We start from the raw sequence: 20684 nt of genomic DNA, 5'->3' as shown, positions 1-20684 counted from the left end.
CTTGATTTCGACGGTACTAAGTCACCCACTTACCCAAGGATTCACAATCGACGAGAAAGTATTGGCGAAAATAGAGGGATCGAAGACCGCATAACAGCACTCGAGAATGAGAATATCATGCGGAAGAATGAATTTAACATGTTTAAAGGGTTTGTAATTAATTATGGGGTTTATGTTTGTAATTATGGGGCTTATGTTTGTGTTTTTCGTGTCTTTTTACCTTTAGGTAGTAGTAGTAGTATCCTTTTGTATGGTTCTACCGTTAGGTAAGTAGTAGTAGTATCAAGTAATTGTATGAAGTGACATCGAACTCTCATTGTATTACTTATGGTTCACGACAAATGAAAAAATATTGGTGTTCATATTGTTTTTGTTTGTCTCTGTGTGTGTTGTATCTATCTGAAAGGTGGTTGTTTTGGATTTATATGGAGATGATGTTTATATGCCGCTAAAGGTGGTTGTTTTGGATTTATATGGAGATGATGTTTATATGCCGCTGCTTGTGCTATTGTTTGGTGTTATAAGGTTGATGCTTGCTTGCTGTGCCCCACCTTGGGCTAATTGAAAAAAAAAAGGAATAAGAAGAGAGAAACACTGCTAACTGTATTGAGGAGTGTAGGACTGAAGTCATTCGATAATATCACCGCATGTTGCACAACTGATTTGGAAAGGAAATCTGTAGCACAGTTGGCCTCATGCCATTTAAAGAGGCCTTGCACCAGTTGAGTCCTCAGAAAAGGTAGCTAACATGACTCTTGCAATTTTGGAAATTCATGGGATGTCAACTTTTTCATTCACAGTAGGATCAGAAATTGGAAATCTTATATGATCCTTAATGAGGACATGTTTCTACTACAACCTGGATGTTTCTGTATGGCCTCAAGTTCAATTAGAGAATTTGACAGCAACATGTGTTGCCAAAAGTAGCAAAGAGAGGTGTATATATCTTGTGGATCTCTAAAAATGCCCTTGTAACAAGGTGTCTTATTTATGTGCAGCATGCTGTGGTAGCCAAAGCAAAACTACAAGTTCACTTGTCTTTAGCTGCTTTATTAACCAGTAGACCTGCCCTTGTTGGCTTGTTGTAGTGTATTCACAAGGTTAGTGTTGCCATTAGTTTCGTCTTCATGCTTATTTGTAATTACCCTCATAAGTCAGGATCAATTTAGATGATGCTAACAAGTCGTATATCTGCGGGACTCAAATGTGCCAAAAGCACTAGCCCCCTATTAGTCAAGCAAGACCTCTCCTTCTCTCTTTCCTTTTTCAGCCTTGCCTGTTTTCATGTCCTTTGTTTTTAATAAACAGTTGCTACCCCCTAGTATGTGCCACTTTCCTGATCATTTTGCCGATAGCTAGGAAGCCAATGGAACCAGCAATCCTCAAGTCATGCGAGAAAACAATTGTGGGGAAGGGACATGGTTGGCTAGGCAATAAATCATTGCTTTCTATTTTAGCAAGCAACGAAACAACTGTTTTATAAATAAATAATACATCTTGGATGGTTAAAAATGATTCCAAATATGTCTATTCAGGAACCTATTACTGAGTAAGGTTTCTAAAAATATGCACGGACAGTAGCTTCAACAAAAAATAGAAGTTATTGCAATAAACATCAAAATGCATGTACAGGGTTCAAGCTGAACAGGTGTGAGTGATTCAAAGTTTCAAACCTCAGATTCCATGCAGAGTGCTCTAAAGAAAAACTCTTTCCATTTATTCTCTACATAATTAGGAGTCTGATGGAGATATTTGAAGATATACCATCTGGGTGTATCCATTAAACACAGAAGTCTCGAGTCTACTTAAACCGAGTCTCTGAAACAAGCCAAACCTCCCATCTTCAACAATTGGATCCGGTGCACGGGCAGGATCATATCTTGTTTGATGAGTAAGGGAAGGACCTGCCAATGCTTTCAGCTCCCAATAGACATCTAACACTGACTCCACAAACCTGCTCTTCTAAAAATGTATGTGAAGTACCCACTTCAAAGAGGTTCAAAAACTTCGTACAACAGCACACATTGGCTAGGCAATAATCTGCTTTACATATATGAGAAGTACCCACTTCAAAGGGCCCATTCTCAAGCATTGATAGAAGACAGTTAACCACACAATGCACCAGAATAACTGCTTTACATATGTATAAATAAAGGCAGTTGTTTTAAACTTACGGCTTACTGTTCATTACACCAGGTGCTGGAAAATATTTTGGTAATAAATTCTTGTATGTGCTGGAAAATATTATTGTAATAAGTGTTTTCCTGTTTTTCAGCTTACTGTTCATTACACCATGAATGCAAGAAATAAGGTCCCCCCCCCCCAAACAGATAAAAGGAACACACATGTCCCTTGAGAAAACCGGCAAAAATTAAATAAGTCTCCCTTGACAAATGATCACTAATTCTTTGCATCCACTAGTCTGCAACATGATACATGAATCCTGGAACACCAGAGGCAAAAATAAAATAAAATTAATAGCAGTTATGAAAGACAACTATCCCATTATAATTGACAATAATTTGAAGAATATTAACACTTACCTCAAATGTGATGCTTCTTCACCTTTATTTTCTCCATTGAAATGCTCATTTCCACCTGAAAAATAAAGGCAGTTGTTTTAAACTTATAACGCATAATATACTTATGATGGCTGAAAAGAAGGTCAAGAACAATTTTATGAACTTAATATAAAAGTAAATGAGAGCACAAACATGGCAATGCTTTCAACATTTTGGTCCCCCTCAACTTCTTCTCCCTTATCATCATTTTTCTTCTCATTTGCAGTCACCTATTAGCAAGCACAATAGTAGATATTTAAACAAAAAAGAAAAAAATGCGGGGCATAATAAAAATGACGAGTAATAACCATATTTTGTTTCACCTTAGCCCTCTTTTGACAGCTTGTTCTGTAATGTCCATATTCCCCACAGTTTTTGCACTGGCGTTGTTGTTTTTTGGCTTGAGTGGCCTCTATGCCAGATACATGACGCGTTGCACGCTTTGGCCTGCCCTTCGTCCTTACAACTTCGGAGTCGCGAATTGTAAACCCAAGTATTTGACTGGAATCAATGTTTGACAGAGGTATTTGACTGGGACCAATGTTTGACTGAGGTATTTGACTAGGACCAATGTTTGACTGCACTTGGCTACCAACTGTTACCAAGTCACTCTGCGGAGAGACAATCTCCTTCTCCTTCTTTTCAACTTCTACAGCAAGCTCTGTACAAAAATCTTCTTGAAGAGAATCTCGTCATTACCAACTTGTTCAATCAGTTGCTGCCATGTTGACATTAGACACCACATCTTCAGTCCATTCACGCCACTAGTATCTCCTTGGGTTACAGATGTTGTGCCCCCAGCTTGATACCTTGCATCAATTGACCATCTCTTTAATAAATAGCGTGTGGGGATAGTAGGTACTTGCTTTCTATCCATAACGTGAATGACATGTCTGCATAATATTCCTTCCTTCTCAAACTTAGCACATTCACATGTCGCAGTTGCATCGTTAGAACTGTCAAACAGAACCCTGACATATTTCTTTTTGTCATCTGTCATAATTCCTACACTGTATTCCACAACATTACCGTTATTTCCCAACTTATCTTTCCATAAGGCAAAATTACCCATCATCTCATCTTGGAATATGGTGAACATCTTCTTCGTATAGAATTCCCCAGCATTTCGTTCCAATGGGCTGGTTGTCTTCAATTTAGCAATTGTATTTTTAGACTTAAAATCTTCTTCGGATTCAGCTTTACGCCGCTCAACCAGTGCCTTATCGTATTGACTCAAGAATTCAACTAAAGATGTGTTCTGGTTAACATAACCATCAAAGAATGAATTTATACTTTCACTCCGTTGACTAGATGCCATTCCTGCTGTGAATGTGTCTCTCCAATAGGCGGGGACCCAATGCTCACGGAGATCCCACATTTTCCCTAACCAATAACTTTCATCAATGCCATATTTATCAACCATAGTTTTCCATTCTGTCTCAGAATCCTCTATTTTCCTCCTAAAAAACCAATGATTGTAATCCGTGTAGAAATTAATGTCGCCATCTCTCATGTCTGCAACATGCTCAAGGAGATGCTTCTTTATGTGCCACGAACAAAACCGATGTCTGGTCTGTGGAAACACTTTCGTAATTGCATTTCGCATAGCTCCGTCCATATCAGTTATTATAGCACCTGGAGCTTTACCAAACATACACGTGAGCCACTGCTCAAATAACCAGGTGAAAGTCTCCTCTCTCTCGTCTGCAAGAAGTGCACATCCAAATAGAGTCGACTGCCTATGATGGTTAACTCCAGTGAACGGTGCGAACGGCATTTTAAACATGTTCGTTTTATAAGTGACATCAAATATGATCACGTCACTAAAGGTAAGGTATGCTTCTCTCGTCCTTGAATTGGCCCAGAACATCGAACGCAAAGTCCCATTCGTGTCTAACTCCAACTCGAAATAGAAGTTCGGGTCTTCAGACTTTCTCTTTTGGAAATGGTTTGCCACTGTCACCGCTTCTTTACCCATATTGTTCTCCCTAAGTGCTCTCAAATGGGCAATAACTTGATTTGTTGAGACCACGGGAGCATTGGAAGTAGAGTTAATGGCGTTTTTGATCTGAGCAGGCTTGAAATTACTTCCACCGAGTTGTTCAATCAAATTCTTACAACTTTTGTTATTACGGAACTGACTATGTGAATGATGCATTTGCCTTTTAACTGGATAAGTAAGCTCATGAGAATGAATGTCGTCGAAAGTTGTAATTTTCCACTGATTATCTCTCAACTTGATGATTATCTTCGCTTTACAATTCATTCTGGTAAGGCGACGCTCCCTCAACTCCTTCACATCATCTCTCTTCTCCATAACTCTTTTCTGTCCCTCTTTGTCACATACGTATTGTCTCGATATCACCTCCTTCGTTATATTTGACTTCATTGTACTAGATATTTGTACTCCAAAACCAGTAGCGTACGCATAATTATTGTAGAACTCATATGCAGCTTCCCAAGTTTCAAAAACTTGATCCACAAACGGCTTATTCATAACACTTTTCTGACTGCCAACCTCATTGGGACTACTAACTTCGTGACTACAACCCTCATCTCCATCTTTCCCATCATTAGCCTTCGATACTAACTCATCATCATTGAGATTCACCCCATCATTAACCTCAACCGTAGTCCCTTCCCACACTAAATTATCATCACAGAGATCAAATCCATCACCAAACTCAATTAAACCATTTGCATCTACTTCGTCAATAGATGGATCCATTTTTTATACCTAAAAAATACAACATAGACAGGGCCCATCATCATAATTAGAAATGGTTAAATGTACAGCTAAGAAAATCAGAGACAAGAATATATGATAAAGATAATCACATTTTTTTTCACATTGCCAACAATAGAACCTAAAAAATGGATCCATCTATTGACCAGACACGAAAGAATAAGATTACATTTTTTTCAAGAAACTTTGAACAGGGCAATTGTTATAAGACTCAAAATATGTATCCCCATGAGAACAAATGGATAAAAGTCTAAAGACAGGGTAATCTTGTAAAACATGTACCTGACAGAAACTATGGCCATGAGAAGTCTACAATCCAACAGCCAATATTCCAAGATAAAAAAATATAAAATATCCTAGAAAAGTAATTTAAAAAAAAGGGGAGTATTCTCACCAAATGTTACTCCCAGATCATGCCCAATTGTCTAATTTTATTATCTAAAAAAGAAAAAGAAATCTACACAATTCCAAATAGCCACAGATCTGGAACCCATCCCACCTAAAAACCAATTTCATACAAAAACAGATTCATCCCCCAATACACAGATTGATCAACCCTAACATGTGAAAACACATAGTTCTACTTTTAAAACCCTAAAAATAAAAACCCAACATCCATATACTTTATTCCCCTTTTTTGCACCTAAAACCTGCAACTTACCTCGTAACTCATAAAGATTTAAATGTAAAAAAAAAAGATGAAGAATCGGCTTACCAATGGGGCTTGAACTCGAGCACTAGCCCTCTGAATATTAGAAGTTTCAAGGGCCTCCTTCTCAGAAACCCACAAAAATCATGGGAAAATACTCCTAAAAGGAAAAACAAAAGGGGGTTTCAGAAGAGAGAGAGAGAGAGAGAGAGAGAGAGAGAGAGGAGAGAGAGAGAGAGGAGAGCGTACCTGTGCGATTTGGGGGTTTTTTTTCACCCAAAAAAATGTTGCGGCCTGATGGACTCCGATCGAGAGAGAACAGAGAGAGAGATTGGATCGAGACAAAGACAGAGACGGAGACAGAGAGAGTGCAAAGAAATCCAGATTTGGGTTTTTTTTTTCTTCGCCTAAACAGAACTTTGTGACAGAGACAGATGAGAGAGATGAAGATGGAGATGAACTTGGAATGAAGCCAACCTTTCTCGCAGATCGCTTCACAGAGACACAGAGAGAGAGGGGTAGGAGAGAGAGAGAACTCCGTGAGAGAGATGATTTCCTTTTTGGGTTGAAAAACACAGTGAGAGAGAGAGAGAACTTCGTGAGAGAGATGAAGATGGAGAGCCGATGGGTTTGGGTGATCCAAACCATGAAGATGGAGATCTCTGTGAGCCAATGGGTTTTTTTTTCTTTCGAGGGTTTGAGTTTAATTTTTGGGTTTAAAAACACAGTGAGAGAGAGAGAACGATGTTATTTTTGGAGATCTCCATGAAGATGGAGATCTCTGTGAGCCGTGAAGATGGAGATCCAAACCGTGAAGATGGAGATCTCTGTGAGCCGTGAAAACGCACACTCTCAAAACCCATTTCACCGCCCAAATCAAAACCCATTTCCAGAGACTCTCAAAACCCATTTGCAAAGATTTAAAAAAAGAAAAAAGAAAGGGGTTTTGGCTTGGGATCTCTTAATAAAGTTTGTGTTCTTAGCTGTGGGATCTCAACAGGTGAGAACCCATTTCATCTCACTCCATTTGCTAAATTTCTCTCCCAAATCAAAGCTTTCAATTGAATTGGAGCTCTCTTCTCAGGTCTTGGTGCGGCTTTGAAAAACCCATTTCTAGAGATTTAAAAAAAGAAAAAAGAAAAAAAAAAGGGGTTTTGGCTTGGATCCCTCCTTCCTCGTTCGTTTTCAACATTAAATCAGGTACTTTCTCTCTAACTCTCTCCTCTTTCAAGATCTCTCTCAGATTTCTTTGTTTTTTTTCTTTTGAAGCCATCGATTGAAAGCTACGTTTTTTGTTGGAAAGATCTGTAGCTTTTTTTTAAGCCATGGATTGAAAGCCATGGAAAGATCTGTAGCTTTTGAAATATCTGTACCTATTTTGAAAAGAAAGCTAGGGTTCTTTTTTGATTTTTTTTTCGGAAAGATCTGTAAATTTTTTTGAAGCCATGGATTCCAGCTTGTTCCTCGTTCCTTTTGAAAGATCTGTAGCTATTTCGAATTGAAAGCTAGGGTTTTTTTGGGTTCGAAACCCTAGCTGATGTTTTTATTTTTTTTTCCATTTGTAGCTGCTATTTTGGTTCGAAACTAGTTTCATCTTATATCCATTTGTAGCTGCTGTTTTGGTTTCGAAACAAGTTTCATCTTATACCCTATAATTTGGTATAAGATGAAAGTAGTGTTTTCCACTCAATAAATCTATGTTCATTTATTTTAAATTAAATGGCAGAGGAGGAAGTAGGGCCTTTTTTACAACTGATAAGAACTGATTTATTCTATGTGCTCAGATGTTCAGAACTATGTGCTCACATGTTCTACTATGTTTTACTTGTTGTTAAATACATGGCATTTTATTTTGTTGGCATTGAGAGGCAGTTATTTTTCTCAGATTTCAGAAACCACAATCTTGGGTTTGGGGTTCATAAACGTTTAGATCTTTGCATTTCTCACTTTTTATTTATTTGTTTTGAATCTGATGTGGGAGGCCATGACTTTGATTTGATGATCCTGCCATTCTACTTTCCGAGTTGTATTGTCTTAGCTCATTTTTTTATTGTCAATGAACATCAAAAATAGATTGAACTGGTTTTTAGAGGTTTTGACAAATACTCGGATGATCTCATCTTTCCGGTTCATTTCACAAGCTTATTCCCAGAGCTTTTTCCATATAGCTTGGTGCATGTTCTTATTTAATTTTGCAGGGAGCTAAAATAAATTGATGGCTTCATCTTCGAATAGTGATGGAAGGTCAAGTATGTTCAGAATCCCCGTACTTAAATGTAAATGTCAGAAGAAAGCTACTCTGAAAATAGCCGAGACAGATGTGAAAGATAACCAAGAACGGGTCTTCTACTCCTGTCATTTCAATATAAGTAGAGATGGTTTAAGTGAAATTTTATTTCTTGGCAATTTCAAAGGTCGAACTTACATCTGTATAACGCGCAGGATGGTATTACTTGGAGGTGCAATTATTTTGTATGGGTGGATAATGTTTTAAACAAGCCAGAATTTGGGTGCCAGAGGGAATCCAATAACCATCAGAGAAGGTTGGGAGATGAGGTAGCCAGATTGAATATGTCGACGCAAGAGACGAAGGAAGTGGTAGCTGAATTGGGAGATCCATTATCCAGATTGGTTGGGTGCCAGAGGGAATCCAATAACCAGCTGAGAAGCTTGGGAGATGAGTTATCCATATTGAACATGTCGATGCAAGAGACGAATGAAGCAGTAGCTGAATTAAAGGTCTTGTTGCGACGCTCGAAAGTACTTGAGAATGAAAAAGGGTGGAATAAAGCACTTGGAGTTCTTGCCTTTTTGTTCTTGACTTTTTGGTACCTATTTCAGGGTATATGAAAATGAAATGACTATCTGTAGGAATACGTTGTAAAGAGTGTGTTTTTGTTCTTGTCTTCTTGTTATTTCCTGAAGTGTAGTAAGACTTGTCTTTTTTATTTCGAAATGCAAAGCTAAGTATAGGAATTATTTCAAGAGATTTCAAATATTATATCTCTGCAAATGAAGATGCCTGGACATTGTCCCTCATAGGAATCAAGGTCACCACCAACCATTCATTTATTGGACCCTGACCTAAATTTGCCGCTGATATGGACCATCCGATTTATAGATGGAGGGTACATTATAAAAAAGATAAGGTGAGTTTGTGTATTCATCTAAGCCCTCTGAGGCCAAAACAAATAGCCCAAATGGTCCAATAGAGCCTTCAAACCCACTAGATTCTCCTGACGTCAACTACATTTGCCCCCTTTAGTCATGTTGATACACTGGCGCTGGGTGTCCCTCGTGATCAAAAGGGGAGCAAATATCACTTCCCCATTAATCAGTTTTTGGACTCACAATCGGTAATCAAAATCCTAAAGCCCTCGTTTTGGATCTTGAGAACCCATTTTTGTGTCCCAAACAAAAATCAGTTTTGCACTCAAATTCAGTTCTGAAAAGCCAAAACAAACAGGGCCTTAATTTTGAGTCCAATAATCAGTTTTGGAGTCACAATCGGTTCTCAAATCGGAAACAAACAAGTCCTTACTGGATCAAAATTGGACTCACCTGGTCTTGAATCTCTTTTATGTAATTTTTTTTACCAAGATATCAGTTCCTCTCTTAAATTGGATGTTTACAGTGGTCTTGTCTTTGATTTGTGGCATGTTCAGATGCTAGTCATTGTACCGCACAGCTCTTTTCTGTACTGTCGGATTCCTAGTTGAAAAGAAATGGGAAATGATATCTGAATATGTATCTTGATTTGGAAGTTTAGTCCATCCGAGCTTCTTCTTGTTTCAATGAATGACTTTTTTTATGGGTTGTGATGTTGGGTGATGGAAGGACAATTCATAGCATTGCAGCCATGATCATAGCTTCTGGGAATTCAGTTGCCACTTTTGGAACGTTGAGAAAGCGGAAGAGAGAATGAATGTTACAAAGAATGCACTTGTACCACCCAAGACTATTTTGTCTTTTCCATACCACAGTAATTTATTTATTTCAAGCATAGTTGTAAAACTCTGCTACATCCAACTCGCCCGAATTGACTCCCTGAAAACTAGAGTCAGTTTTCTGAAGGCAAAATCTTAGGTGGTCTTTTATAAAAGATGATAATACAACACTATAACAATCTCTGGCGACAATATATCTGGTTTGTGATTTGCAGCAAGATGAATACACAGCCTTTTCTTCTTAAAAATGGTTTCATCCAAGAATGATGAACCACTCACTCACTTTGTCTGCATATGTATCTCAATACCTCAAAAAGAAGACCATCAATTTATCATGGCTTAAACATCAATGTGGTAATAGTATGAATTAAAAATCAGTTCTTACAACAGTAGTTCAATTTGATAATAGTAGGAATTACACATCCAATTATAAATGGCATTCCATGTACACAGGGACAAACGAACATTTACAGCATGCCAAAGATTGAAATCAAAGGAGCTGCAAGCATAGCACTAAATAACAGAGCATAAGACTCCATAACATTGCCATAACATAAAGTTCAATCCATAAACATTTCCCAATTTAGTAAGCCCAAAACAATTCGCAGAATGCACACAATCTGTTTGGAACTTCAAATACCCTGCATGAACAAGAATAAGGATCATCATCAGGCCGTTACAACTGATACAAATAAACCATTTCATGTGAAGTAGAAATTACCTCCATATTGTTGTTCAATCTATATTCAGGCCCTCTTCTTCGTCTTCCTCCTCTGCCTCTTCATCTTCCTCCTCTGCCTCTTCGTCTTCCGCTACGTCTTCATCTTCCTGCACCTCAGTTGTGGGCACCTCTGTTGTGGGCATCTATCGACACATATATTAAAGAAAAAAAGGTACTACATGCTAAATCCCGTGAACAATAAATATTTCAGGGAAAAAAAGGAAAATGTTAGCAGTAATCCATACCTTCCTCTTTTTTTTACACGTTGTTTGGTAATGGCCCAAAAGACCACAAATTCCACACTTCTTCCTCTTGCGCTGGGTTTGAGACACCTCTAAAGGAGATTTATGTCGTGTTGCTTTTTTCGGGTGGCCTTTGCCTCTCACAACTTTGGGATCGCGAATAACAATCTCAGGGGTTTCCCTGATAAAGTTAGAATGCACTTGGCTGCCACTACATGGCATTGAAATTTGCTCAACCAACTTATTTTGTTCACATTCCGCTAACCAAGCATCAAAAGCTTCATTCATCTTCTTGAAGAGACTCTTATCACTCTGCATTTCTTCTAGAAGGCGTTGATGCTTTCCTATCAGGCACCATTTCTGAAGAGGAGTAGCGTCATCACTATCTTCTTCTCCTGTAGGCACTCCACCACCAACATGATATCTCGCCCCAATACTCCATCTATGTAAGATATATCTCACAAGAATGCTCGTTAAACGCTTCAAGGTCATAATGCGAAGTATATGTCTACATAAAATTCCTTCAATTTCAAACTTCGCACATGCACATGTAGCCTTTACACCCTCTTTAGATTCCTCATACACAACCTTCAACCATTTTCATATTGGGTCATCACTGAAACCAACAATGTATTCGGTGACGTTGTCATTCTTACATGTCTCATCTTCCCACAGATCAATACTTTCAGTAAACTCGGTTTGGAATATGGTAAACAATGCCCTCGTATAACAATCTCCTGTTTGGGCTTCCAACTGATTTTTTCCTTTCAATACAGCTTTTGTTGATTTAGTATTGAAGTCTTCTTGAGATTCGGACTTACGACGAGCAACGAGTGCCCTATCATATTGTTGGACAAATTCTTGTAAAGTTGTGTTTTAATTGACGAAGCCATCAAAGAAGGCATTTATGCTCTCACTACGTGAACTGGATACCATGCCAGCAGTGAACGTGCCTCTAAAATAAACTGGCACCCAATGACTCCGCGACTCCCACATTTTCGCTAGCCAGTCTTTTTCACCAATGTTATGTTTCTCAACCATCTTTTTCCACTCCATCTCAGAATCTAATATTGTTTTCCTATAAAACCAATGAGAATAATCTTTTTCGAAGTCACTAGTTGGGTCTCTAAAAGCTGGAATATGCTCAACTAGATGCTTCTTGATGTGCCAATAGCAGAACCGATGGCGAGTACTAGGGAATACACTCTGAATTGCATTTCGCATTGCCCCATCCATATCGGTAATTATGCAACCAGGAGCCTTCCCAAACATACACCTCAACCATTGCTCAAACAACCATGTAAACGTCTCTTCCTTCTCGTCTGCTAGTAGTGCGCATCCAAAGAGGGCAGACTGTCTATGATGGTTCACCCCAGTAAATGGAGCAAAAGGCATCTGATACCTATTAGTCTTGTACGTAACATCGAAAACAATTACGTCACTAAATGTTAGGTACGCAGTCCTTGCCCGCGCGTCCGCCCAAAACATAGATCTTAAATTGCCCACCTCATCCAACTCCATAGAAAAGAAGAAGTTTGGATCTTCTTATCGTTTCTTTTTGGAAATATTCTGCTACTATGACTGCTTCTCTCCCCATATTGTTCTGTCTTCGTATTCTCAGACGGGAAACCACTTGATTGGTTGTGATTTGTGCATCTAATCCTTTACATGACTCATTAATAGCCCTCGCAATACCAGCAGGCGGCAACCCACTATCTCGGAGCAAATCTATCAAATTCTTACAGGCATTGCTCTTATGGAATCCATTATGTGAACGATGCAATCGTATTCTGTCAGGGGAAATGAGAGCATGACAATGAGTGGGTTGAAAAGCAGTGATAACCCACTTACCATTTTTGCGTGATATCTCCAACTTCGCTTCACAACCCTCCCGCTTATGGCGACGCACTTTCACTTCTTTTCCAGCCTGTCTCTTATCATTCGAGTTTCTAAACCCCTCTTTATCGCATACGAATCTCCTCCATATTACAACTTTAGTATCCTTCTTCGAAGTAGCAATCTTTGCTTTCCGAATTCCAAAGCCTGTAACCAATGCGTATAAATTATAATACTGATAGGAAGCTACTTCGTTCTCAAACTCCAAACCAACAAATGGTACAATACGTGCATTGCTCTGAGAATCATCCTTAATAGGCGTACTAAAGTTCCCACCACATCCCACATCATTATCACCTTCTACCAAAGCAGCCTCATTCAGATTTCCACCCCCATCAACCATAACTACTTCATCTGCACCAACTTTCTCATTTACTCCTTTAGCTTCCGACATTGTATCTTCAATCAAAAGTAACATATTTGCATCAATTTGATCAATAGATAACACACAAGGTTCCAACTCATTACTGCTATCCATAGGTTCTATACAACGTCTTCAATCCCTTCTCATAAGAACAACCACAGTAAATAAAAAGCCATAAGAAAATCATTCCAATCTCAAATAAACAACATTTTACTTCGAATACAAAAATAGAAATAAAAGGTTTTCCCAATAGAAACATAATATATGCTTCCTCTGCTTCCTGTATAACGATAGCTAAATATCCATTTTCATGCTAATGAGTTGTTACCAAAATCCATTTTTTTCGTAAAAACCTTCTGTTTGAAAAATAAACAATAACCATCTACCAAAAACAATTCCAATCTCAATCTTCTGTTTGGTCAATCCAGTTTTTGCTCGAAACCAAAACAAAAACAGCAGCTAGCAAAATATGAATACCGATGTGGATGAAACTACGATTTCGAAACAAAACAGCAGGTATAAAAGGAAAAAAAATAAACAGCAGCTAGCAAAAAACCAAAACCATCTACCAAAACCCAGAACAGCAGCTAGCAAAAACCCCAGTTTCGAAACAACAAAGAAACCCATCTTGAAATCCATGGATTGAAAAATGCAGGTAGGGTTTCGAACAAAAAAAGAACCCTAGCTTTCTTTTCAAAACAGCTACAGATATTTCAAAAGCTACAGATCTTTCCATGGCTTTCAATCCATGGCTTAAAAAAAGCTACAGATCTTTCCAACAAAAAACGTAGCTTTCAATCGATGGCTTCAAAAGAAAAAAAACAAAGAAATCTGAGAGAGATCTTGAAAGAGGAGAGAGTTCGAGAGAAAGTACCTGATTTAATGTTGAAAACGAACGAGGAAGGAGGGATCCAAGCCAAAACCCCTTTCTTTTTTCTTTTTTTAAATCTCTGGAAATGGGTTTTTCAAAGCCGCACCAAGACCTGAGAAGAGAGCTCCAATTCAATTGAAAGCTTTGATTTGGGAGAGAAATTTAGCAAATGGAGTGAGATGAAATGGGTTCTCACCTGTTGAGATCCCACAGCTAAGAACACAAACTTTATCAAGAGATCCCAAGCCAAACCCCCTTTCTTTTTTCTTTTTTTAAATCTCTGCAAATGGGTTTTGAGAGTCTCTGGAAATGGGTTTTGATTTGGGCGGTGAAATGGGTTTTGAGAGTGTGCGTTTTTAGCGTATCTCTGTAAATGGGTTTTGATTTGGGCGGTGAAATGGGTTTTGAGAGTGTGTTTTCTCTGCAAATGGGTGGGTTTTGAGAGTCTCTGGAAATGGGTTTTGATTTGGGCCGTGAAATGGGTTTTGAGAGTGCTTTTTTAGCGTTGGAATGAGACTCAAATTTTGTTCGATGATTTCTCATATGAAATAATGGCTTGGATCATTCACTTATGATCCAACGGCTTATAAAAGAGAGAAATCAAATCTCTTTTTTCCTTTCTTTCATAGAGAACAAGAGCCCGTCCTCTTTAGTGTTCTATTTTGCCCTACTCTTAATCATAGGTGTTTAGAAGCTTTTATATCATAGGTTTTACCTAGGGCTGCAACTCGAGCCGGGTAAAACCCGACCCGCATCGACCCGACCCGAAAATAGCCTGGGTCAGGTTCAGGTTTCATGGGTTTCGGGTCGAGCCGGGTTCAGCATTCAAAAGCCCGCATGAATCTCGGGTCGAGCCGGGTTTGAAGGGGCCCGACCCGACCCGACCCGAGTTACATAAGTTATAGTATGTACATTTTTTTCTATTGTTAGTTAAAAGTTAAAGGGATAATTACATTTACACCCCCTCTAGTTTCTGACACATCCACTTCCACCCCTATAGTTTAAAACGTGACAAATACACCCTTGTAGTTTCAATTTGTTTAAGGTAGGCCCCCTCAGCTGAAGGTTCGTCCATAGATTGAAGGGTTAGGATGATCTGATAGAGCTGATTTTTTTGGCACACCCTAACTATGTCAGGACCCATCAAATGAATGCTTTGGATCATCCAAACAATGTGGGCCCACATTATTTGGATGATTTTTTGGTAGTGTTTGGATTCGGGTAGGGGCCCACATTATTTGGATGATCCAAAGCGTTCATTTGATGGGTCCTGACATAGATATGGTGTGCCCAAAAAATCAGCTCCATCGGATCATCCTAACCCTTCAATCTATGGACGAACCTTCAGCTGAGGGGGCAAACCTTAAACAAATTGAAACTACAAGGGTGTATTTGTCACGTTTTAAACTATAGGGGTGGAAGTGGATGTGTCAGAAACTAGAGAGGGTGTAAATGTAATTATCCCAAAGTTAAAAGTGAAAACCCACACGGTGTAAATGTAATTATCCCAAAGTTAAAAGTGAAAACCCACACACCCATTGTTATTGTATGTGAGTGTAATTTCTGCTTCTATGAGTTGAGTTGATTCAAGTGTTTGATTCAGCATTGTTTGATTGTAATTACAACATTGTTTGATTACAGCATTGTTTGATTCAAGTGTGATGTGAGTGTAATTACATCATTGTTTGACTCAAGTGTAATGTGAGTGTAATTTCTGCTTCTATGAGTTGAGTTGCCTTGCCAAACAAGAATTTTCCTTAAAAATTTGCGTCAATGTGAAAAAACCCGACCCGACCCGAACCGACCCGAGATTTATCATGGGTAGGGCCGGGTTTGGGAATCGTGGGTTTTCCGAAAAAAACCCGACCCGACCCGACCCGAGATATTTCTCGGGTAGGGTTGGGTTCTCCAAAACCCGACCCGCCCGACCCGAGTTGCAGCCTTAGTTTTACCCACAAAAAAAAAAAAAAGAGCCACTCATAAGTTTGCACTGCCAAAAATTAAGTTATTTGGCGGAAATTTACCGGCGGTCCATTAAAATTGCCCCTAATGAACAATATTTACCGGCGGTCATGATTAAACCACCAATATAGGCATTTGGTCTAACCAATGCGGGCCTACCAGAGAATTTTGATGAAAGGTATCGTTGGCAGCTAGACCTGGCAAAAGTGACCCGTGCCCGCGGGTCGACCCAACCCACCCGCAAATTTGCGGGTGCGGGTCGGGGTTAGTGGCCCGCCAAAATCGACCCGCGGGTGACCCAACCCGCAAAAACACGGGTCGGGTCGGGTCAACCCGCGGGTTTTTGGTTTTTTTTTAACATGTTTTATTTTAAAACCGAAAAAGTTAAAATTTGAAAGAGAGTAAGAGACTAGGGTTTGACTCGTTTGAGATCAAGGGCTTTGATCAATTCTCATTTTCCTCTCTCTCTTTTAATCGTTTCAAAGAGGAGAAGAGTAGGGTTTGAGTTGTGGCTGGTTTCTCTCAAAAATCAAGAAGAAACGAACGAAGGTTTCTCTCCTTGAGTTGCGGCTGGTTTCTGTTTCTCTCAAAAGTCAAGAAGAAACCAAAAGGGCCTCACATTCTAGGGTTTCTCTCAAGTTGCTGAAGCCTTGAAACGAACGAAGACCGAAGAAACAAATCTCTTAAGTTGAAACCCTGAAACGAACGAAGAAACAAACTGCTGAAGCTTGAATCCCTCGAGTTGCCGCTGGTTTCCTACTTTCTTGCAAGTTAGGATTTTTTTATTGTCGATTGGGGTAATACGATCAGATTATAGGGTTTTTAGATTGATTATTGGGGTCATACGATCATATTTAGGCTTTCAAAAATCAAAATAACATTCAAAATACACTTTTTTAGATTGATTATTGATATTTAAAATCAGAGACATTCAGACATTTCTCAACACAAGCCTCTCCTTTTCTGCCTGTTTCTTGTCTCTCTTTTTTTAATGACATTGTCTTATTTTATATTTTTATAAAAATAATAAAATGCTTTTAGAATAACTGAATAAGGGATTTGCTAGGGTCCATCGCAAATCTCCAACATGGCATGTGTGTGCTCTTAATAATTTTGTTGTGAAATTCGTAACTAACATAACATGGCATGTGTGTGCTCTAAATCTATGGAATTGACGAATTATTAAGTGACAAATTATATGGTTTAAGGGCTTACAACAGTGAGGCCCTTTTTACTGTGGAGGTACCACCCTTAGTATTTCATCTCAAAAAGTGAGCTGTTGTTGGACAAGATTTTAAACAATGGATTCTGAATAGTGAATAATGAATTAATGATAATTGAAAGAACAAGAAATATATCCCACTTGTACTTTTTCATTTTTATCTTTGAGTTCTCTATTGTTCTTGTTCTCTGTTTTTGGTTGTTTTTGGCCGGGGCCTGGCGGATTGCTTTGTTTTCCTTGTTTTTGTTCTCTGTTTTTTGTTTTTGTTTACAGCTGTTGGAGTGTTGGGGATGATTTTGATGTGAAATTCTCAAATTTGTCACTAACATAAGCATGGCATGTGCTCTCAATCTATGGAATTGATGGTGTAGGTTCGGGAATTGCAGGAAAGGGAATCCCTGCTTCAACAAAATCAGCAATTACAACAGGAACTGGTAAGCTGCATTATCTCTTAGCTTAATTTTGTCTTAAATTTTGACATGATCATTTGGATAGTTTTTGAATTTGCACTATTGTGTCTTTTCTTCTCTATTCAGTGGTCAGGATGATTCATGCATGCACCTTCTAGTAGGATGATCTTATTATGTACTTCTCTTTTTACATCCATTATTTTACACCTTCTGTTTTTCATCACTCATTAAGTCTATCATGTACTAGATACACCAGATTCCTGCATTGTTTTTATCCGAGCCGTCCTTCGCTCCGATTGATCTTTCTTTCAAGCATTCAAGGTATGATCCTTCACTCCTTATGTTGTGAAGATAATCTAGTCTTCTGAAAACCCTTTTTTAAGCATGTATTTTGAATGTTATTTTGAAGGCCTTATGGAGTCTATGAACACCAACTCTCTTATGAATGTGGACAGTGGTGACGAAGATCCTTCTCAAGATCCAAGTATTGGTACTACCGGTAAAACTTCTAAACGTAAATCTAGAATTTGGGATGACTTTGAAATCTATAAGGATGTTAATGGAAAAGAGAGAGCAAAGTGCAAGGTATGCCCAAAAAGTTTTGCCGTAGGTAGTAATACTCATGGGACTTCAAATTTGAAAAAGCATGTTGAAACAGCTGGAAAATGTACAGGACGCACCAATAAGGATGTAAATCAAATGCATGTAGGCTATGCCACATCCTTACAAGCCAAAAAAATTTCTCAAGAGACTTATCGTGAGAAGATGGCAATTTCTATTATGAAACATAATTATCCATTTTCAATGGTTGAACATGAGGGCATTAAGAATCTTCATAGCTATCTAAATCAAGATGTAAAACCCTATTGTAGGAACACCGCTAAATCTGATTGCTTGAAAATATATAAGAGAGAGAAACAAAAGCTTAAGCTTGATTTGGGGAGAGTTACAAGTAGGATATGTCTCACTTCAGATGTATGGTCATCCATCACAACCGAGGGGTACATTTGTCTTACCGCACATTATATAGATGAGAATTGGATGTTGCATAGTAAAATTCTCAATTTTTGTCACTTCCCCCCTCCACACAACGGTGTCCTTTTGGCAGATAAAGTATTTCAATTCTTGAAGGATTGGGGTATTGAGAAGAAAGTTTTTTCTCTTACTTTAGACAATGCATCTAGCAATGATAATATGCAAGAAATGTTAAAAAGCCAACTTAATGTGCAAGATGTTTTGTTGTGTAAGGGTGATTATTTTCATGTTCGATGTTCTGCACATATATTGAACTTAATTGTTCAAGATGGTTTGAAGATTGCTCATGAAGCTATACACAAGATTAGAGAAAGTGTTAAGTATGTCAAAGGATCTGAGGGTAGAATAATAAAGTTTTCCGAGTGTTGTCAACAAGTTGGTGTGATACATTCAATGGGTTTGCGCATGGATGTACCGACTAGATGGAATGCGACTTTTTTGATGCTTGAAAGTGCCATCAAATATCGTCTCGCATTTCAACGTTATGCTTTGATAGAACCAGGGTACAATTATTGTCCATCAAATGATGAATGGAAAAGGGGAAATGAAATTTGTAAAATGTTGAAGCCGTTTTATGACATTACAGTGCTTTTTTTGGGTTCCGATTACCCAACGGCAAATTTATATTTTCAATGTGTGTGGAAAATTCAAATCCGTTTACTTGAAGAGAAGGAGAGTGAGGATGATGTAATTAGTAGCATGGCAGTTCAAATGATCTCAAAGTTTCAAAAATATTGGGAATCTTACAGTGTTGTGCTAGCTATGGCTGTTGTTCTCGATCCTCGGTACAAGATGAATGTTGTGGAATTTTGCTATAAGAAGATTGATGACAGCACACACAAGGAAAAGGTGGCATGTGTCCGAGTGGCTTTGAGTTTACTTTTTGAAGAATATGTTAAACAATTTTTTGTGGATGCTTCGAATCATGCTTCAACTATGACTAGTGACGACATTTGCATTGATGATGACTTTAGTGTAAGTTGCTTTTTTTAATATTCTTATTATATTTAATTTTTTAATAAGTTTTATATTTAATTATCTATTCGCTTAAATATATTTGATGTTTAAATGATGTAGGAATTTGAATACTATGAGAGTGAATTTTGTGCCACCAAGAAGTCAGAATTGGACCTCTACTTAGAGGAGACAAAGTTCGATCATAAGCAACATTTGAATGTTTTAGAGTATTGGAAAGACAACGCTGGTAGATATCCTATTCTCTCTAGGATGGCACGTGATCTCATGAGTGTACCAATAACTACGGTTGCTTCGGAATCGGCTTTTAGCATTGGAGCTAAAGTTCTCACTAAATATCGAAGGTCGCTAAGACCGGAAAATGCCGAAGCCGTAATTTGCACTCGCAATTGGATGTTTGGTTATCAAGTTCAATGTAAGTTTTAATATTTAATTTACCTACCATAGTCCATAGAACTAATAATATTTTTTGAAATATTTATGACTACTAGTAAATATTAGATGGAGAAGATCCTATGATATTTAATTACTTACATTTGTTAAATGCAGGTGAAGATCCTACTGATGAACAACTCGTAGTACCATTATACAAGAATTCTCTTTTGGAATCAAGAGAATCAGCTACTACCGATGTCATTTGATTTAGTATAGTTTCCATGCATTGATTTGGTATAGTTTTTATTCATTGTTTCCCAATAGTTTCTATTCATTAATTTGGTGTAGTTTCTATTCATTAATTTGGTGTAGTTTCTATTCATTGTTTTGGTATAGTTTCTATTCATTGCAGGAGCCTTCTTCACCGCACCTTTTTGGGAGACAACTGTCACAACTCTAAAGCATAGACTCTTTATGGTTAATTTAAATATTTCTATGATGTTTTACTTATGGATTCAATGGGGATTATGTTTCTATGATATTTCTATGATGTTTTTATGGATTCAGTTTGCTCGTGATATTTTGTTAATGGGGATTATGTTTCTATGATTATAGCCTTCTTTCCTCGGTAGCCTAGATAATTGGTTTCCTTGGTCATGCATTTGTCATGAATGTTTTTGAGCTGTGTAGGATGATTTCTTCTTTCTC

The 20684-nt window shown here is 38.1% G+C and overlaps 1 protein-coding gene across 1 annotated transcript; it reads left to right on the top strand.

The window, feature by feature from the left end:
- Positions 1–13605: 13605 nt before the first annotated feature.
- LOC143855922 (zinc finger BED domain-containing protein RICESLEEPER 2-like) lies at positions 13606–20242 on the top strand. Its single transcript, XM_077365972.1, has 5 exons — positions 13606–13642; positions 17553–17615; positions 18001–19601; positions 19704–20016; positions 20151–20242. The coding sequence occupies exons 1-5, from the start codon at positions 13606–13608 to the stop codon at positions 20240–20242; spliced, it is 2106 nt and encodes a 701-aa protein (XP_077222087.1).
- Positions 20243–20684: the final 442 nt, after the last annotated feature.

The sequence above is a fragment of the Tasmannia lanceolata genome, unplaced genomic scaffold, assembly GCF_043159265.1.
Source record: "Tasmannia lanceolata isolate RefF3 unplaced genomic scaffold, GAP_Taslan_0.1 ptg000023l, whole genome shotgun sequence".
NCBI classification, from domain to species: Eukaryota; Viridiplantae; Streptophyta; class Magnoliopsida; order Canellales; family Winteraceae; genus Tasmannia; species Tasmannia lanceolata.
The sequence above is the reverse complement of the archived record's forward strand: the minus strand, read 5'-3'. Positions and strand labels throughout refer to the sequence as shown.